Raw genomic sequence first — 19,859 nt, forward strand, 5'->3', positions numbered from 1 at the left:
AGCCACCTAGCACTTGTATGAAGTTAGCTCAGATAGTTCCCAATCTACTAACCTCCTAACTAGATACCAATAAGTTATTTCAGGCTATCAATCAAGTTAGACTAGCAACATTCTCCAATCTATGGTCAGGCCTAGCCCCAAGCAATCCTCACATACTTTGTGCCCCCTCAGATTTGTGGGGTGCATGACTCCCCTGATAGTACCTCTGCCTATTTGTCAGCCTATAAATTATTTGTAGGCACCACACAATTATATGAAAACAGATGTGCTGTGCTGGCAATTATGGCATTTTTCTTATTTGGGCTGTCAAAACCGGTTCACTCATATCCATCTCAAACAACGTGGTTTATCAATCTCAAGGGAAAAAAAGTTTATATGCAAATAATATGGGGGAAACATGCAATTTCAGAGACTTTCATCTGCCTTTGAAATGCATACTACCAGCAACATTATGTGCCCTATTTCTGAATGACATTTAAAATGACTTTATTCTGATCTTTCTGTAGTCATACCCAACCCATTTGTGAAGTGTTTAGTTCATCTGAGTGAGCAAATTAGCGTGATCGTAGGTAAACAAATGAATGTTTAATTAATGTTGATTGAGTCAGTCCACAGCTTATCATAAATACCAATGCTTGTGACATCAAATGTATTCATGTTGCCACTTGGACCAGATGTTTCCATGTCAGCAAATGAAGTTATTTGATTGTTTAGGTTTTATTACTACCGTATTAAATTGGCCCATCACCAAATGATGCATTCTAACCTGCTTACCTACATGTCTTACTAGTTCCTATAAACTAGGTGATCTGTTAGTTTCCTGTTGATGTACACTTGAAATGCTCACTTTCTGATATGAAGAAAAGTTTTCTGATGTGAACAAGTGTCAAGTGGGTTTTCGTTATCATCAAGAGTAAGAGATGGTTACTTACCACACCCTGAACATTTGGACTGGCAGAAGGAGAAATGTCTTGAATACATGACCATTTCAAAGTGCTGAGGGACGCACAGTAGGGAGTTCCTGGATTTGCACAGTTCAATGCACATTTAACCTCTGTCACCTCTCATCACTAACTTCGTAATCATTTTGACGCTAGACTACAACTAGAATGATAATATTTGAATGTTTGTTTGTGCTGATTGTTTTCACCACTTATTGTGAACTTTGAGAGAGATTACTTTCTTTTGATGGGCAGCACACTCTGATCTAATGAGTTGCCTCTGTGCATAAAAACAACATCCTCTCTGGGCAGCTTTAAACATAAATAAAATAAAAACAGTTTGTCTTCTGTGCCAATATGAATGTACCTATATGATGTAACCGCAATGTTGAGATAGATGTCATCCTCTGTTTTTATGTTTATTATCTCGCTGTCATACTGTGTTTAACCCTGTTCCATCTTGCCTAGACATCTTGTCTCAAGAGGACTACAATGGAAATAAGTGTTTTTATTGTGTGTTATCCTCACTGATTTTACTCATGTGCATGTATGGCTTTTTTTTTAATGTGTGCTTATTTTTTTTTAAATGGTAGAATGAATAAAATAACCAACCAAAAAAAAGAAGGCCAATCCAGACAGATCATCCTGTTGTGATGTTATCTTAACGAGACTCCATTTGGATCCCCCAGGACACCCCACTATTAGCCTTCCCTGTTTGCTTTGTCCAAACTCAACTGTAGTTTTGTGTTCGATCGCTGTTTAATCTGGTTCTTTTAGCCCCCACTTTGCAACATGGCAGGATAAGTATTTGCTCGTGCCCAGTGTAGTACAGTGAGTGCCTTTGGGGGTCAGTGGAAGAAGTGAGGCCGGGCCAGGGCACAGTGCACACACTCATACATTGTGAACTGGCATGTGAGCGAAAACCATGTGGCATGAGCCACCCTGATTTATAGATGAATGATGGCTTCAGTTAACGCCACCGCAAAAATAAACCTCCTGAAGTAGCAGGTATACCTTGACATACCTTGACAGTGGCTAATGACTAAGCAGTTGTCAGTCTGGGAAATACTTAATAATTTGTCCTTACCCAGGACTGAGAATAAAATTGAGTAAACTACAAGGCATCTTTGGAATTTCGACACTTACAATGGAAACGTGATAATAGACAGTCTCTACATCCTTCCTCCCTGGCTACATGTGATCTCCAGCCCCCATACAGTTTGGCTGTCCTGGAGTGCATGAGGAGTAGTCAGGGTCAGGAGGGAAGCTGTAGGCCGGGAGAGTGATGGAAGCACTTCCTGTATGCCCGTCAGGCTACTGACTAATCAGTCTGTGGGAAGAGAAGAAGCTCCGTCCACAGTGAGTAGACTTAAGGCTCTGTCTCAACTAATCCTAGATTCCTCACCGCCTCTCTTCTCACCACCTCCTCAAAACCTATTGGAGAAGATCTGAGGGGCCATTGGCCTCATGATCTGTGTTTGCTGTACACATCGGGGTAAACAACAGGGCTTTGTTGACATGGTCTCAGGTTTTCCATGTCATGGGGTTATCCCTGTATCATGCTCAGGTTTATGGCCCTATTGGCCTGTCACTGTCACCAGATGGTAAGGAGGACATCGTAGTCACTGTCACAGTCAGCCCTGACTAGAGGTGAGGTATAGTACCTGTCTAAGTTTGGACACACTTAAACCCTGGAATGAATTTCTTTTTTTTAAACCATTTTCTACATCAAAACTGCGAAAAAACACATGGAATCATGTAGTAACCAAAAAAGTGTTAAACAAATTCAAAGTAGCCACCGTTTGCCTTGATGACGGCTTTGCAGACTCTTGGCATTCTCTCAACTAGCTTCATGAGGTAGTCACCTGGAATGCATTTCAATTAAGAGGTGTGCCTTGTTAATTTGGAATTTCTTTTCTTAATATGTTTTAGCCAATCAGTTGTGTTGTGACAAGGTAGGGGTGGTGTACAGAAGATAGCCCTATTTGTTAAAAGACCAAGTTCATATGTCAAGAACAGCTCAAATAAGCAAAATGAAATGACAGTCCATCATTACTTTAAGACATGAAGGTCAATCAATATGGAAAATGTCAAAACCTTTTGAAAAAATAACAATGGTGAGACTGTATAAGGGGGTAACGGTACAGAGTCAATGTGCGGGGGCACCAGTTGAGGTCGTATGTACATGTAGGTAGAGTTATTAAAGTGACTATGCATAGATAATAACAGAGTAGCAGTGGTGTAAAAGAGGGGTAGCCGTTTGATTAGATGTTCAGGAGTCTTATGGTTTGGGGGAAGAAGCTGTTTAGAAGCCTCTTGAGGACCGCCACAGGAAAGGAAGACCCAGAGTTACCTCTGCTGCAGAGGAAAAGTTCATTAGAGTTACCAGCCTCCAGAAATTGCAGCCCAAATAAATGCTTCACAGAGTTCAAGTAACAGACATTTTCCACATCTGTTCAGAGGAGACTGTGTGAATCAGGCCTTCATGGTTGAATTGCTGCAAAGAAAGCACTACTAAAAGACAGCAATAATAAGAAGAGACTTGCTTGGGCCAAGAAACACTACCAATGGGTATTAGACTGGTGGAAATCTGTCCTTTGGTCTGATAAGTCCAAATTTGAGATTTTTGCTTTCAACTGCCGTGTCTTTTGTTAGACTCAGAGTAGCTGAACAAATGTTCTCCACGTGTGGTTCGCACCGTGAAGCACGGAGGTGTGGGGGTGCTTTGTTGGTGACAGTCAGTGATTTATTTAGAATTCAAGGCACACTTAACTAGCATGGCTATCACAGCATTCTGCAGCGATACGCCATCCCATCAGGTTTGCGCTTAGTGGGACTATAATTTGTTTTTCAGCAGGGCAATGACCCAAAACACACCTCCAGGCTGTGTAAGGGCTATTTGACTAAGGAGGAGAGTGATGGAGTGCTGCATCAGATAACCTGGCCTCCACAATCACCCGACTTCAACCCAATTGAGATTGTTTGGGATGAGTTGGACCGCAGAGTGAAGGAAAAGCAGCCAACAAGTGCTCAGCATATGTGGGAACTCCTTCAAGACGTTTGGAAAAGCTTTGCGGGTGAAGTTGGTTGAGAGAATGCCAAGAGTGCGCAAAGTTGTCATCAAGGCGAAGGGTGGCTACTTTGAAGAATGTCAAATATAAATATATTTTGATTTTGTATAACACTTTTTTTGGGCTACTAAAATCAAATTTTATTGGTCACATACACATGGTTAGCAGATGTTAATGCGAGTGTAGCGAAATGCTTGTGCTTGTACTTCCGACAATGCAGTAATAACCAACGAGTAATCTAACCCAACAATTTCACAACAACTACCTTATACAAGTGTAAAGGAATGAAGAATATGTACATAAAAATACACTGCTCAAAAAAATAAAGGGAACACTAAAATAACACATCCTAGATCTGAATGAATGAAATATTCTTATTGAATACTTTTGTCTTTACATAGTTGACTGTGCTGACAACAAAATCACACAAATTATCAATGGAAATGAAATTTATCAACCCATGGAGGTCTGGATTTGGAGTCACACTCAAAATTAAAGTGGAAAACCACACTACAGGCTGATCCAACTTTGATGTAATGTCCTTATTAAAACAAGTCAAAATGAGGCTCAGTAGTGTGTGTGTGTGTGTGTGTGTGTGTGTGTGTGTGTGTGTGTGTGTGGCCTCCACGTGCCTTTTTGACCTCCCTACAACGCCTGGGCATGCTCCTGATGAGGTGGCGGATGGTCTCCTGAGGGATCTCCTCCCAGACCTGGACTAAAGCATCTGCCAACTCCTGGACAGTCTGTGGTGCAACGTGGCGTTGGTGGATAGCATGAAACATGAAGTCCCAGATGTGCTCAATTGGATTCAGGTCTGGGGAACGGGCGGGCCAGTCCATAGCATCTATGCCTTCCTCTTGCAGGAACTGCTGACACACTCCAGCCACATGAGGTTTAGCATTGTCTTGCATTAGGAGGAACCCAGGGCCAACCACACCAGCTTATGGTCTCACAAGGGGTCTGAGGATCTCATCTCGGTACCTAATGGCAGTCAGGCTACCTCTGGCGAGCACATGGAGGGCTGTGCGGCTCCCCAAATAAATGCCACAACATGACTGACCCACCGCCAAACCGGTCATGCTGGAGGATGTTGCAGGCAGCAGAACATTCTCCACGGCGTCTCCAGACTCTGTCATGTCTGTCACATGTGCTCAGTGTGAACCTGCTTTCATCTGTGAAGAGCACAGGGCGCCAGTGATGAATTTTCCAATCTTGGTGTTCTCTGGCAAATGCCAAATGTCCTGCATGGTGTTTGGCTGTGAGCACAACCCCCACCTGTGGACGTCGGGCCCTCATACCACCCTCATGGAGTCTGTTTCTGACTGTTTGAGCAGACACATGCACATTTGTGGCCTGCTGGAGGTCATTTTGCAGGGCTCTGGCAGTGCTCCTCCTGCTCCTCCTTGCACAAAGGCGAAGGTAGCGGTCCTGCTGCTGGGTTGTTGCCCTCCTACAGCCTCCTCCACGTCTCCTGATGTACTGGCCTGTCTCCTGGTGGCGCCTCCATGCTCTGGACACTACGCTGACAGACACAGCAAACCTTCTTGCCACAGCTCGCATTGATGTCCCATCCTGGATGAGCTGCACTACCTGAGCCACTTGTGTGGGTTGTAGACTCCGTCTCATGCTACCACTAGAGTGAAAGCACCGCCAGCATTCAAAAGTGATCAAACATCAGCCAGGAAGCATAGGAACTGAGAAGTGGTCTGTGGTCACCACCTGCAGAACCACTCCTTTATTGGGGGTGTCTTGCTAATTGCCTATAATTTCCACCTGTTGTCGATTCCATTTGCACAACAGCATGTGAAATTTATTGTCAATCAGTGTTGCTTCCTAAGTGGACAGTTTGATTTCACAGAAGTGTGATTGACTTGGAATTACATTGTGTTGTTTTAAGTGTTCCCTTTATTTTTTGGAGCAGTGTATATGAATGAGTGATGGTACAGAACGGCATAGGTAAGATGCAGTAGATGGTATCGAGTACAGTATATACATATTAGATGAGTAATGTAGGGTATGTAAACATAAAAGTGGCATTGTTTAAAATGCCTAGTGATACATTTTGATCCTTTTTTACATTATTAAAGTGGCTGGAGTTGAGTCAGTATGTTGGCAGCAGCCACTCAATGTTAGTGGTGGCTGTTAAACAGTCTGATGACTTAGCTGTTTTTCAGTCTCCCGGTCCCTGCTTTGATGCACCTTTACTGACCTCTCCTTCTGGATGATAGCGGGGTGAACAGGCAGTGGCACGGGTGGTTGTTGTCCTTGATGATCTTCATGGCCTTCCTGTGACATCGGGTGGTGTAGGTGTCCTGGCAGGTAATTTGCCCCCGGGGATGCGTTGTGCAGACCTCACTACCCTCTGGAGAGTGTTACCGTTGTGGGCGGAGCAGTTGCCGTACCTGGCGGTGATACAGCCCGACAGGATGCTCTCGATTGTGCATCTGTAAAAGTTTGTGTGCTTTTGGTGACAAGCCGAATTTCTTCAGCCTCCTGAGGTTGAAGAGGCGCTGCTGCGCCTTCTTCACCACGCTGTCTGTGTGGACCAATTCAGTTTGTCCGTGATGTTTACGCCGAGGAACTTAAAACTTACTACCCTCTCCACTACTGTACCGTTAATGTGGATAGGGGGGTGCTCCCTCTGCTGTTTCCTGAGGTCCATGATCCTCTCCTTTTTGTTTTGTTCACGTTAAGTGTGAGGTTATTTTACTGACACCACACTCCGAGGGCCCTCATCTCCTCCCTGTAGGTCGTCTCGTTGTTGGTAATCAAGCCTACTACTAGTGTCTGCAAACTTGATGATTGAGTTGGAGGCGTGCATGGCCACGCAGTCGTGGGTGAACAGGGAGTACAGGAGAGGGCTCAGAACGCACCGTTGTGGGGCCCCAGTGTTGAGGATCAGCATGGTGGAGATGTTGTTACCTACCCTCACCACCTGGGGGTGGCCTGTCAGGAAGTTCAGTACCCAGTTGCACAGGGCGGGGTCGAGACCCAGGGTCTCGAGCTTTATGGCGAGTTTGGAGGGTACTATGGTGTTAAATGCTGAGCTGTAGTCGATGAACAGCATTCTCACATAGGTATTCCTCTTGTCCAGATGGGTTAGGGCAGTCTGGTTGCAATTGCGTTGTCTGTGGACTTATTGGGGCGGGAAGCAAATTGGAGTGGGTCTAGGGTGTCAGGTAGGGTGGAGGTGATATGGTCCTTGACTAGTCTCTCAAAGCACTTCATGATGATGGAAGTGAGTGCTACGGTAGTCATTTAGCTCAGTTACCTTAGCTTTCTTGGGAGCAGGAACAATGGTGGCCCTCTTGAAGCATGTTGGAACAGCAGACTGGGATAAGGATTGACTGAATATGTCCGTAAACACACCAGCCAGCTGGTTTGCGCATGCTCTGAGGACGCGGCTGGGGATGCCGTCTGGGCCTGCAGCCCTGCAAGGGTTTTACTCACGTTGGCTACAGTGAAGGAGAGGCCGCAGGTAGTGGGCCGTGTCAGTGGCACTGTATTGTCCTCAAAGCGAGCAAAGAAGTTATTTAGTCTGTCTGGGAGCAAGACATCCTGGTCCGCAGCGGGGCTGGTTTTCTTTTTGTAATCCGTGATTGACTGTAGACCATGCCACATACCTCTTGTGTCTGAGCCGTTGAATTGCGACTCTACTTTGTCGCTATACTGACACTTAGCTTGTGTGATTGCCTTGCGGAGGGAATAGCTACACTGTTTGTATTCGGTCATGTTTCCATATGTGTTATTTCATAGTTTTGATGTCTTCACTATTATTCTGCAATGTATCAAATAGTCAAAGTAAAGGAAAAACCCTTGAATGAGTAGTCCAAACTTTTAACTGGTACTGTACATAAATCTCCCCATGTGTAGACTATTGCTGAGACAGGAGCATGTCCAACTTCCTGCTGACCCGTATGTCACAGGATGTTTTTTTATCTGTACGGCCACCGCCAAACCGTTAGGCACAAGTGCTGAAAGGTTCCCTTTACTTTTTAATGGGACGTGCCGCTGCGCAGGCTTCCTGGCTGCTGCTGCTTGGTACTGTAAGTGTTCCTAGTAGCCTTATTTCGTCTAGCATTACCTGAGTAATACACCCCAAATGCCACCTTATTTCCTATATAGTGAACTACTTTTGAACACAAAGTACTAGTGCAATATGTAGGGACTAGGGTGCCGTGGTGGAGATGTTACCAGAGCTGGTAATCTGTGGGGCCCAGTTGTGGCCGGCCTGGCTGATAAGTGCTCTCCTGGATGGGTGTGGACAGCACGTTCCTTTGTGACGCTCTCTCACTCACCACGCTCTCCTGTAGAGGCTCGTCCCCCATGACTTCCCAGCCCCCTGTCGGTATGTCTGTGGCAGGTTGCCTTGGTGACTGTCTGAGTTGGAGTGTGGGCGAGGGAGTAATGTTTTGTGAGAACATCGTGAGTTAAACTTGTCATAACTGATTTAGTGGTTTTGAAATACATTGACGCTAGCCTATATCAGAGGCAAAGCACAATACATGATGTAACCGCACTGCTAAAGTAATCAAATAACACATGCCTTTTGTGCAGTCTATGTTTCACATTTTCATCAAGTTAGTAGACACATATACAAATAATAATTTAAATGTTTTTATTAGTTAGGTTTTTTTTTTGTCCTGTTTCACTGTTCTGTACAAGTGGTAACCTGTACAGGTGTGAAATAGAAAAGTGTTTTTTGCATGCCCCTCTCCCCCTGAGACACAGAAAATGTACTGGACTATGTTCTATTTAGTCATACATACAGATGTAGGATCTTAATTTGAACCTGTTTGCTACAGCAGGAAAATAATCCTGCAGTAAAACAAAATGTGAATTATTATTATTTGGATTATAATGAATTTTTTTGTGAATTTTTTTGTAGGGGTTGATACATTTTTCTTAAGGGAAAATCAAGTTTGTAATTTCAAAGTTGAAATTATAAACTTCAGAAGCCTTTATAAACCCTGAATACACTACATGTTTTACATTTCCTGCATTGCATGAACATTCTCCTGCAACAGGGTGATCAAATGAAGATCCTACATCAGTACTGACTCGACAGCTCTATGTTCAGAGCCTATCCTAAGAGACGTGCTGCAGCGAGTTCTTCACTGTTCTGAGCTTGAAACATTTCACAATACCTCACAGCAAAACCCCCACATCCTCAGACAGCAGCACTATTCCTTCTGGGGTTCAGCATTTGAACTTGTCTGCTGTGTCCTACACCCATGCAGAACAACTGTAAATAAAGCTACAGTAAGAATTCAACCATGTATAATCCTCAGCTCATGTAACACAAGAGAAGTAGAATGTCCCCATTGGAAAGAGAAAAGGCAGGTAGATGGCACAACACTGTCCACTAGGGGTGTGAACTTTTAAACTTGGGATCACTAACAGGTTTCGATCGTCATAAAGGGAAAAGGGAAACGAATAACGCAACAATGCTTTAATGTTAGTAAGAAGAGATATGCATCTTTCAAATGATTTACCACGGATATAAAGCACTCCGCACATCATTATCATTGAGAAAGGCAAATGACAGCAAGCCCTGTATGGCAATACTTTTGAAACATTACATGAGAAGGTGGTGAAATGCAAACTTTCCAAGGTGGAATTGAGGTACAGTAATGGTAGTACAGGTGCAATGCTTAACCATATGACATTACATATACTTAACCATATGACATTACATATACTTAACCATATGACATTACATATACTTAACCATATGACATTACATATACTTAACCATATGACATTACATATACTTAACCATGTGACACATATACTTAACCATATGACATTACATATACTTAACCATATGACATTACATATACTTAACCATATGACATTACATATACTTAACCATATGACATTACATATACTTAACCATATGACATTACATATACTTAACCATATGACATTACATATACTTAACCATATGACATTACATATACTTAACCATATGACATTACATATACTTAACCATATGACATTACATATACTTAACCATATGACATTACATATACTTAACCATATGGCTTAATTAACCATATGACATTACATATACTTAACCATATGACATTACATATACTTAACCATATGACATTACATATACTTAACCATATGACATTACATATACTTAACCATATGACATTACATATACTTAACCATATGACATTACATATACTTAACCATATGACATTACATATACTTAACCATATGGCTTAATTAACCATATGAAAGAGACGTACTGTGAGACCCAAATCATTGCTGGCAGCACCACAGGCACCACACAACAGACATTAGACAGCTTCACACACAAGAGGTGCAATAAGGGACTGAGTGAGAAAATGACAGCACTGATTACAGAAATGAATGTAGTTGATATGCAGCCATTGTCAATGGTAGAGGATGTTGGCTTCAATTCCCTGATGGCATTATCTAGAACCAGACTACAACATGCCATGTCGAAAAACTGATGGCCCGGAAATTCTACAACGATTGCTCTTCAAGTACAAAGCGCAAGCTCTCAAACCCCATACGTGTTTTATTTATTTTTATAAATCGATACTTGGAGTCAAAGAATCTATACAATATCGTCCAAAATAATATTGCAATAAGCAATTGTATAGATGTTTTCCCCTCTATATAGTGCAGTACTTATCAGAGCCCTTATGGGCCCTGGTCAAATCTAGTGCCCTATAAATGCAATAGGGTTTCATTTGGGACGCATCTATGTACAGCAGCAACATAACAGTAGCAATTAACACTAATCAATAGCTAGGATAGTTAGTATCCTGTTATTTCTGTTCAGTAGGATACAATGCATTTCAAATGTTATGTTCATTGTACTTATAGAGAACTCTGCCAGGCTTTATGCAGAATCCTAGACCTACTTTTGATAAATAGACTGGGATGATAGCCACACGCATGATCAAGGCTTTTATCTCAAGCGACTGACTGTTAACGCATACAGCAACTGCCCCCATGTGAAAATAACCTCACACTCAACGCAACAAAACTTGTCAACACCCCCATATGCCTGTGGACTAATTACACTCTCTGTCGAAGGCCATAAAGATCTTTTCCTTTTTCACCCCGCTGTATGCCTGTGGACTAATTACACTCTCTGTCGAGGCCATCTTTTCCTTTTGGCTATGCCTGTGGACTAATTACGCTCTCTGTCGAGGGTCTTTTCCTTTTGTATGCCTGTGGACTAATTACACTCTCTGTCGAGGCATCCTTATGTCTTTTCCTTTTGTATGCCTGTGGACTAATTACACTCTCTGTCAAGGGTCTTTTCCTTTTCATATGCCTGTGGACTAATTACACTCTCTGTCGTAGTTTTTTTTGGAATCTTTTCCTTTTGTATGCCTGTGGACTAATTACACTCTCTGTCAAGGGTCTTTTCCTTTTGTATGCCTGTGGACTAATTACACTCTCTGTCAAGGGTCTTTTCCTTTTGTATGCCTGTGGACTAATTACACTCTCTGTAAATAGACGGGAGGGTCTTTTCCTTTTGTATGCCTGTGGACTAATTACACTCTCTGTCGAGGGTCTTTTCCTTTTGTATGCCTGTGGACTAATTACACTCTCTGTCAAGGGTCTTTTCCTTTTGTATGCCTGTGGACTAATTACACTCTCTGTCAAGGGTCTTTTCCTTTTGTATGCCTGTGGACTAATTACACTCTCTGTCGAGGTCTTTTCCTTTTGTATGCCTGTGGACTAATTACACTCTCTGTCGAGGGTCTTTTCCTTTTGTATGCCTGTGGACTAATTACACTCTCTGTCGAGGGTCTTTTCCTTTTGTATGCCTGTGGACTAATTACACTCTGTCGAGGGTCTTTTCCTTTTGTATGCCTGTGGACTAATTACACTCTGTCGAGGGTCTCAACTTACTGTTGACAGTTATGTGTACAATTTTGAAATTTGGTTGTGCGTCAGCAGTTTATTTGGGCCCCAACCGGGGTGGGGCCCATTGATCATCAGTTATCATATATTAAAAATGCAAACATTTGCCTCCACCCTATGACAAAATGTGTATAATTGCATGGAATTAGATGTAAAACTGCTAAATCTTCTCTCTGTCCATGGCAAAATGTGTAGAAATGCAGGAAATTAACATAAATCATGTGTTTTAATCTTCGTTGTCACGAGGGGGTTGGTATGGATGTGGGTAGTTGCCCATCTCTTATCTGTACCTGATATGCTTCTTATATGAGAATCAAACAAACAAGCCTGGTGTTCCCAGGACCCAAACCCAAAGCTGTCTGAGATGTATTTTTCATAATGATAAGTTGATTTGAGTCATCTTCAGAGGGAGATTAAGATTTACTAGGCAGCCCAATGTTAACAAGAATTCTAGACATGACATTCCTGTTCAGAGAAATGTTCAGGGTTGTACATCTTAATGCCAGGGCAAAGGTTAAGCACACATTCTCTAGAGATGGGCTGGGGCTGGGATTAGTGTCCTGTCAGCCTGTGTGCATGTGCACTCTGGCAAAGTGCACAGTACAGTGTACATGCAGGCAGGCCCACGCCTTGGCACACCGCTTCATGGTTACTGTACTGTATTCTGCGATCAACCTGGAAGTGATTGGCCCCAGGAGGCTGTGCCAGCAGCAGCAGAGAGCAGACACGCACCACCCGCTGAGCCCAGTGTGTCTGCTCATCTCCTTTCACAGCCAGGGTGTTGTAATCTGCCCAGTGAACATCACTCCACTAACTGGATCTGTGTGTGTTCTCATCACGTACCCCAGAGGCAGGGGAGAAGAAGCTGATCCCTCGTTTACTGCTTTGACCTTTTGTGGAGCACTGAGAGGAAGAGTGACTTCTCCCATGAAGGGACACCAACAGGCGGTCACAGACAGGTGGGCTATAGCAAAAGAGGGGCCTGTGACGTTTAGTTGTCCCTGACATCCATGGAAATGTTGGGCAAAACAATCTACTGAACAGTTTTGTTCCTCAGTGGGATGATTGGGTTAGAGAGCACAGCTTTGTTGTTCCTTAGTGGGATGATTGGGTTAGAGAGAGCACTGCTTTGTTGTTCCTCAGTGGGATGATTGGGTTAGAGAGAGCACATCTTTGTTGTTCCTCAGTGGGATGATTGGGTTAGAGAGCACAGCTTTGTTGTTCCTCAGTGGGATGATTGGGTTAGAGAGAGCACAGCTTTGTTGTTCCTCAGTGGGATGATTGGGTTAGAGAGCACTGCTTTGTTCTCTGCTGTGATAATGGAGAGGAGGAAGAGGTGGTGTTGTAAGCCAGTTTTTCTATCTGTTAGTACAATCAGGTTAGTGTGAGTATACAGCTCTATGCTCACCCAGCACCACTCTTCCTCCTCCTCCAGTGGAGAGACTGCAGAGCCTTTTATGCCTTCCAGGAAGTCAGTGCTCCCTTGTGAGGCACAATGAGGCGTTTCAGTGTCATTTCTTCTGTGTACAGTACAGCCCCTTCCCTCCCCCATAGACAGACAGACTTACAGATGGGAAGATGCTCTATCTCTCCGTCTCTCCACATCCCCCCCAACTCAACTGAAGCCCAGAAGCACATTCCTGGGTAGTGTTCTCACTGAGCTGCAGAGCAGGGTGGGGGATTGGCCTTTTACAAGGCAGACTAGACGCGAGTGGAAAAGAGGTATGACTCCCAGTCAGGCACGAGCAGTGTGCACCTTTCTCCAAGCCTCAGAATGTCATAAAGAGAGAGGGGTGGAAAGAGAGTGCGGGGTTAGCAAGCTTGGTTATGCAGACTCGTTAAGCGGGAATTGTGACCTAACGGGCCCTTTGTTGACTCTGAGATGGGGGTTTCCGTGGTGGGAGCAGAGCCGTTTCCTGGATGTGGTGATGAAATGCAAATGCTCTGCGACGCATTGTCAGATACGCATTGTCAGATGTCTTTCCAGTCAAACACTGTATGCAAAGGTTAAGTTTCCTAAACATGTGACCCTTCCAGGAAAAACGGAGTCCTCATTTAAAAACGGCCCTGGAGTTATTCCATCTTCGGGAACTCTCAGGGTTGTAATTATGGTAGGCCAGTGTCTCCAGGCGTGTGCGTGACTACACTGTTTACCCAGATGTTTTCCCACAGACCCCTCAGGCACTGGACCCCACCAGGCTGTTTAGTCTGCAGCCTCGCATCTCCAGGTCATTGGGAATAGTTTGAGCTATCCTCACTCACTCACTCACTTGCTCAAGACTATCAGTGTAGATGAAGGGGAGGAGACAGTTAAATAATAATTTTTAAGCCTTGAGACATTTGAGACATGGATTGTGTATGTGTGCCATTCAGAAGGTGAATGGGCAAGACAAAATATTTAAGTGCCTTTGAACGGTATGGGGTATGGTGCCAGGCATACATACTGGTTTGTGTCACGAACTGGAACTCTGCTGGATTTTCACGCTCAACAGTTTCTCATGTGTATCAAGAATTGTCCACCACCCAAAGGACATCCAGCTAACTTGACACAACTGTGGGAAGCATTGGAGTCAACATTGGCCAGCATCCCTGTTTGACATCTTGTAGAGTTCATGCCTGACGAATTGAGGTTCTTCTGAGGCCAAAGGAGGTGCAACTCAACATTAGAAAGGTGTTCCTGATGTTTGGTAGACTCAGTGTAGATCTATCCGCCTATACTATAGATAAAGACATACGTCTCGACTTTTACCTCTTTTTCTCCCATTGTTAACTCACAACATCCTTTCTCTTTTAATGTTTGGTTGTTGCTCTCTCTCTGTCTCAGTCTTTGTTCTCTCTGCTCTCATTCGCACACACACACACCATTATGTAGAGACCACACACCTTTCCCAGAGCACAACTTGTTTAACCTAGATGAATTCATTCTCAGAATTATAGCCTCTGACAGAGACCTGTACTTCCTGTCTGTTGTCATGTGGTCACCACTTTACTCACCCCTCCTGATGCTGGTTTATCATGCAGTCAGGGACAGTGTTTCTAACTCATTTGTAGTGCCTTGTCAATGTGGATGGATGGGCTGGCTGACTGCATGGCTACAGTGGTTCCTCCTCCTTAGCTCTTACAGGGTGTGCAGGTTCCTTTCCTGTTGTGCTTTTTAAGCCATTAAGTAAAACTTTCTCTGCTAGGGTTTTGATTAAGGTTTATTTCCATGAGAAAGTCTTGGACACACACACACACACTGAGGAATTCATTGGGTGGGAGGGCGGTGGCCCAGATATGGTTTTTGAAGTCCAACCTATATTGTCAAATTTAGTTTCCAGTATTTAATGTGTAACATATAATGTTAATACACTATAAGACTAGTAACTTCAACTCCATGAAGTCCATTTGCTTATTTCGCAATATATGAGACTTGTGATGTCTTCACTACCTTTTCAATTGTAGTCACATGAGAAAAACACGGAAGTTCATTTCGAAACGGGGTGGTTTTCGCAAGTTCAATTTCCTTCCTCACGCCCCTACTAGTTCACCACGGCCGGGCCCCACCTATGATTTTTCTTAGTATTACTCAATATACCCTCTGATTAAAATTCACTGTCCTCGTGTAGTCTATTTAAATAGCCCCCATGTGCAGAAATTATGCCTGTAGCCTACTTCCTGTGTGCTGACCTTTTGACATTTACCAGTCACCCAATAGATAATAGCGCCTGTTAGGGTAGAATCGCAAAGCAAAATATATATGGAAAGTCAAAGTGAGAAGGCTTTTTAAATGAATGTATAAATGGCTCGATATCCTTCATCTCATGAACACTAAATGAGGACATGATGGTGTAAATATTGACATGTTGACTCCTTAATCTTCTAGGCCAAAAACAAGGAGACTGGAGCGCTGGCTGCGGCCAAGGTGATTGAGACAAAGACTGAAGAGGAGCTGGAGGACTACATGGTGGAGATAGACATCCTGGCCAAGTGTGACCACCGCTACATTGTCAAGCTGCTAGATGCCTTCTACCACGACGCCAAGCTCTGGGTAAGACCTCCGGGCCGCCTGTGGGCCACCCATGAGCCACTGTGCCGACGGTGAGCCGGAACTGGACCCTGTGGAGTTTGTAGTGGAACTCCCAAAACCGTTAGCCAAATCAATGGTCTGATCCATTCCAGAGCCCTCTATTACAGAATAGGTTCTGACCTAACCTGATGGTGAACCTTCATAGATTCTATGAGGATCTAGCTAGATCGTTCACTTCCTCCCTCTAGGAGATTTTTTTTCCTCTCTCCCTCTCTCATTATTGAATACACTGCAATTTTGCATGTACTTTGTGATCTGCCCGTGTCTTCCAAGACCAACACTGGTGACCTTATAAAGCATGCTGGTCCCGGACATCAAGTATCCTAGAAATTACGAAATGTAGCAAAAAAAGAAAATGGTCACAAGCCAACACGTTATTGTTAAAACAAATAATCTAGCACACTGTTCATACTGCAGCAACACTTTGATGCTATTCTGATACACACTGTTCATACTGCAGCAACACTTTGATGCTATTCTGATACACACTGTTCATACTGCAGCAACACTTTGATGCTATTCTGATACACACTGTTCATACTGCAGCAACACTTTGATGCTATTCTGATACACACTGTTCATACTGCAGCAACACTTTGATGCTATTCTGATACACACTGTTCATACTGCAGCAACACTTTGATGCTATTCTGATACACACTGTTCATACTGCAGCAACACTTTGATGCTATTCTGATACACACTGTTCATACTGCAGCAACACTTTGATGCTATGCTATTCTGATGCTATTCTGATACACACTGTTCATACTGCAGCAACACTTTGATGCTATTCTGATACACACTGTTCATACTGCAGCAACACTTTGATGCTATTCTGATACACACTGTTTATACTGCAGCAACACTGATGCTATTCTGATACACACTGTTCATACTGCAGCAACACTTTGATGCTATTCTGATACACACTGTTCATACTGCAGCAAAATGTTATGTTATTCTGAACTGTGATACACATTGGGTTGGATTCTGACGTTTACGATTAATTATTTATCTGACTATAGTATTTTTGTGACTATCATTGCATGACCGAATGTGACCTTTTGAAACCGTGACCTGGATATAAGTGCAGTATAAACTCAACTCGACAGCAGTTTTACATCACTTTGGCTTTTAGCTGAGTTGAAATGGTCATAGAGGCGAAAGTGTAGAGTATCTTAAACCTGCATTATGTAGCTTTTTGGGTGATATTTCACAGCAGTTTAAACTGAAATTAAACAAACTAGTTCAATTGTAGCACCCAGGAAATAGTCGGAGCGGTGTCTGTATAGTGCAGCTTTAAGTGTGGTTCTTACAGACCAAGTAGATACCCAGAGTTTTCTACATTTCATTCCAGCCTCATACCGATTTTTAAATGGTTGTGTACACAACGATTCCATCTCTCATAGGGTTCAGAGTAGAAGGTCAACCGACAGAGGAGTGGGGTATGATGAGAGAGTGCAGTGTTGGGGCACCTTGTACATGGCAGCAGGTCTACTGCTCCCCCTACCCAGCTGTTCAAAACCCCGAGGCTTGTTGCACCCCTGCTATGGCATAGCTGAAATTCCATAGTGCGAAAGGTACATTCTCCTTTCTACAAGGCCTCTGCATCGAGACTGTGTCAGCTCATTGTGTTTTGATAAAGGGCCGTGTGCAAATACACGTACAGCTTTCCAACCACACATTTCCTGTCTGTGTGTGTCCTTGGTTGGGTTTCAGTTTTCTCTCTGATCTCGTTCTCAACTATTCTACATTTTAAAATGGTGCAGCCTATCATTGAGTGTACATGGGCAGTATAGTCCGACATCAATGTGATCTTATTCAAGAGGCCCAGGTTATTTCCTCCAGAGTGAGTAGCCAGAGGCAGTGCTCACTTATACACCACTTCCCACTATTTATTTATGCTAATGGCTGTGTTAGATCGGTGGTTTAGATGACACAATATAACTATGTCATACTTGGATATCATCAGAAAGAATCAGGTTATAGTTTGGCCTCTCTCTCTCCAGTGTCGGAACAACCCAATATGTTTCTGGGTGGGGATGAGTTGTCTGACCATAACACTTCCACACACACACCGGCACCACAAAGTGAGAGTATTGCCTCTCCCTGGCCAAGGGCCAGTGCCAAGGGGATGACTAAAGATGTGCGATCCCTGGAGGATGCCAGTCTGCCTAGGCTGGGTGGGGTGTCTCTGCTGAAGAGAACCGGCAGTTGGGCTTTGGGCCTCAGAAACCCCCCTCTTTCAGCTGGAGAGCACATTCCACTGCCCACCTACTCTGCTCTGGGGAGAGAGAGAAGGCTGTTTGTTCTCATTTAGGAACAATCTGTTTTCCAGCCACAGCGTGAGAAACAGGGGGCCTTTACCGTAGGGTAGCTAATTGACTGCTGACATTAACACACAGACATACACACAGAGACATGATCACGGACAGTAGACGCGCGCACACACACACACACACACACACACACACACACACACACACACACACACACACACACACGGACAGTAGACGCGCACACACACACACACACACACACACACACACACACACACGGACAGTAGACGCGCACACACACACGGACAGTAGACGCGCGCACACACGGACAGAGACGCACGCGCACACACACGGACAGTAGACACACACACACACACACACACACACACACACACACACACACGGACAGTAGACGCACGCACACACACACAGTACGCACACACACACGGACAGTAGACGCGCACACACACACACACGGACAGTACACACACACACACACACACACACACACACACGGACAGTAGACGCGCGCACACACACACACGGACAGTAGACGCACACACACACACGGACAGTAGACGCGCGCACACACACACACACGGACAGTAGACGCGCACACACACACACGGACAGTAGACGCGCACACACACACACGGACAGTAGACGCGCGCACACACACACGGACAGTAGACGCGCATACACACACGGACAGTAGACGCGCGAGCACACACACATGGACAGTAGACGCGCGCACACGGACAGTAGACGCAGAGGCGCAGACAGCAGACACAGAGGCGCTTCTACACCTGCATTGCTTGCTGTTTGGAGTTTTAGGCTGGGTTTCTGTACAGCACTTTGAGATATCCGCTGATGTACGAAGGGCTATATAAATACATTTGATTTGATTTGACAGCAGACACACAGAGGCGCAGACATACAGGGGTGCAGACAAGCAGACACACATACCATTTATAAGCTTTTGTTCACTTCTGTAATCACTCTATCTTGACTAACTAGCCAACTTCTGATCTATCAAAAAGACCCAGGCTTACAGGACCAGTTAGGTTCTTCATTATTAGTTGAGGGACTGCAGCCAGCCATGAATGTTTTCATCTGGAGATCAACCAATAATAAACTCTAGAACTGTATTAGTAGGTGTTAACAGATGGATGGTGTGTCTAGTGTGCAGTCAGTGTAGTCTATTGCCACTCCTAGGGCCAACACAAAACCCTACTGCACACTGTGAGACAGAGTGTAATTAGTATGTATAATTTATTCCTTGTGAATAAGTATATCTCCTTGAGGCTGCCTCTTGATGAAGAGAGGGCTCTGTCTAAAGAAATGCTGCTGTGTTCTGTTCAGTTGATACCAAGCAGAGGTAGAGATGGAGACTGGGAGAGGAACCATATAACAGGAGGTGAATGATGTCCGTGTAGGGTCCCTGTTCTTGTTTTTATCCCCCCAGCACAGCGCCACTCCGTTTACTGTAAATATGCCCTCATCCTCTTTTGTTCACTATCTCACTCCCTTCTACCCACCATCTCAGTGGAGCTACAGTACATCACGTAGAGCAACG

General features: G+C 44.1%; 1 protein-coding gene across 1 annotated transcript in view; it reads left to right on the forward strand.

Moving 5' to 3' along the window:
- stk10 (serine/threonine kinase 10) overlaps positions 1-19,859 on the forward strand; it is a 57,074-nt gene that overhangs the window by 892 nt on the left and 36,323 nt on the right. The window contains exon 2 of the mRNA XM_024394978.2: positions 15,798-15,962. Within this exon, the coding sequence (XP_024250746.2) occupies positions 15,798-15,962 (165 nt within the window). The remainder of the gene's footprint in view (positions 1-15,797; positions 15,963-19,859) is intronic.

Source organism: Oncorhynchus tshawytscha, linkage group LG30 (assembly GCF_018296145.1).
Source record: "Oncorhynchus tshawytscha isolate Ot180627B linkage group LG30, Otsh_v2.0, whole genome shotgun sequence".
NCBI classification, from domain to species: Eukaryota; Metazoa; Chordata; class Actinopteri; order Salmoniformes; family Salmonidae; genus Oncorhynchus; species Oncorhynchus tshawytscha.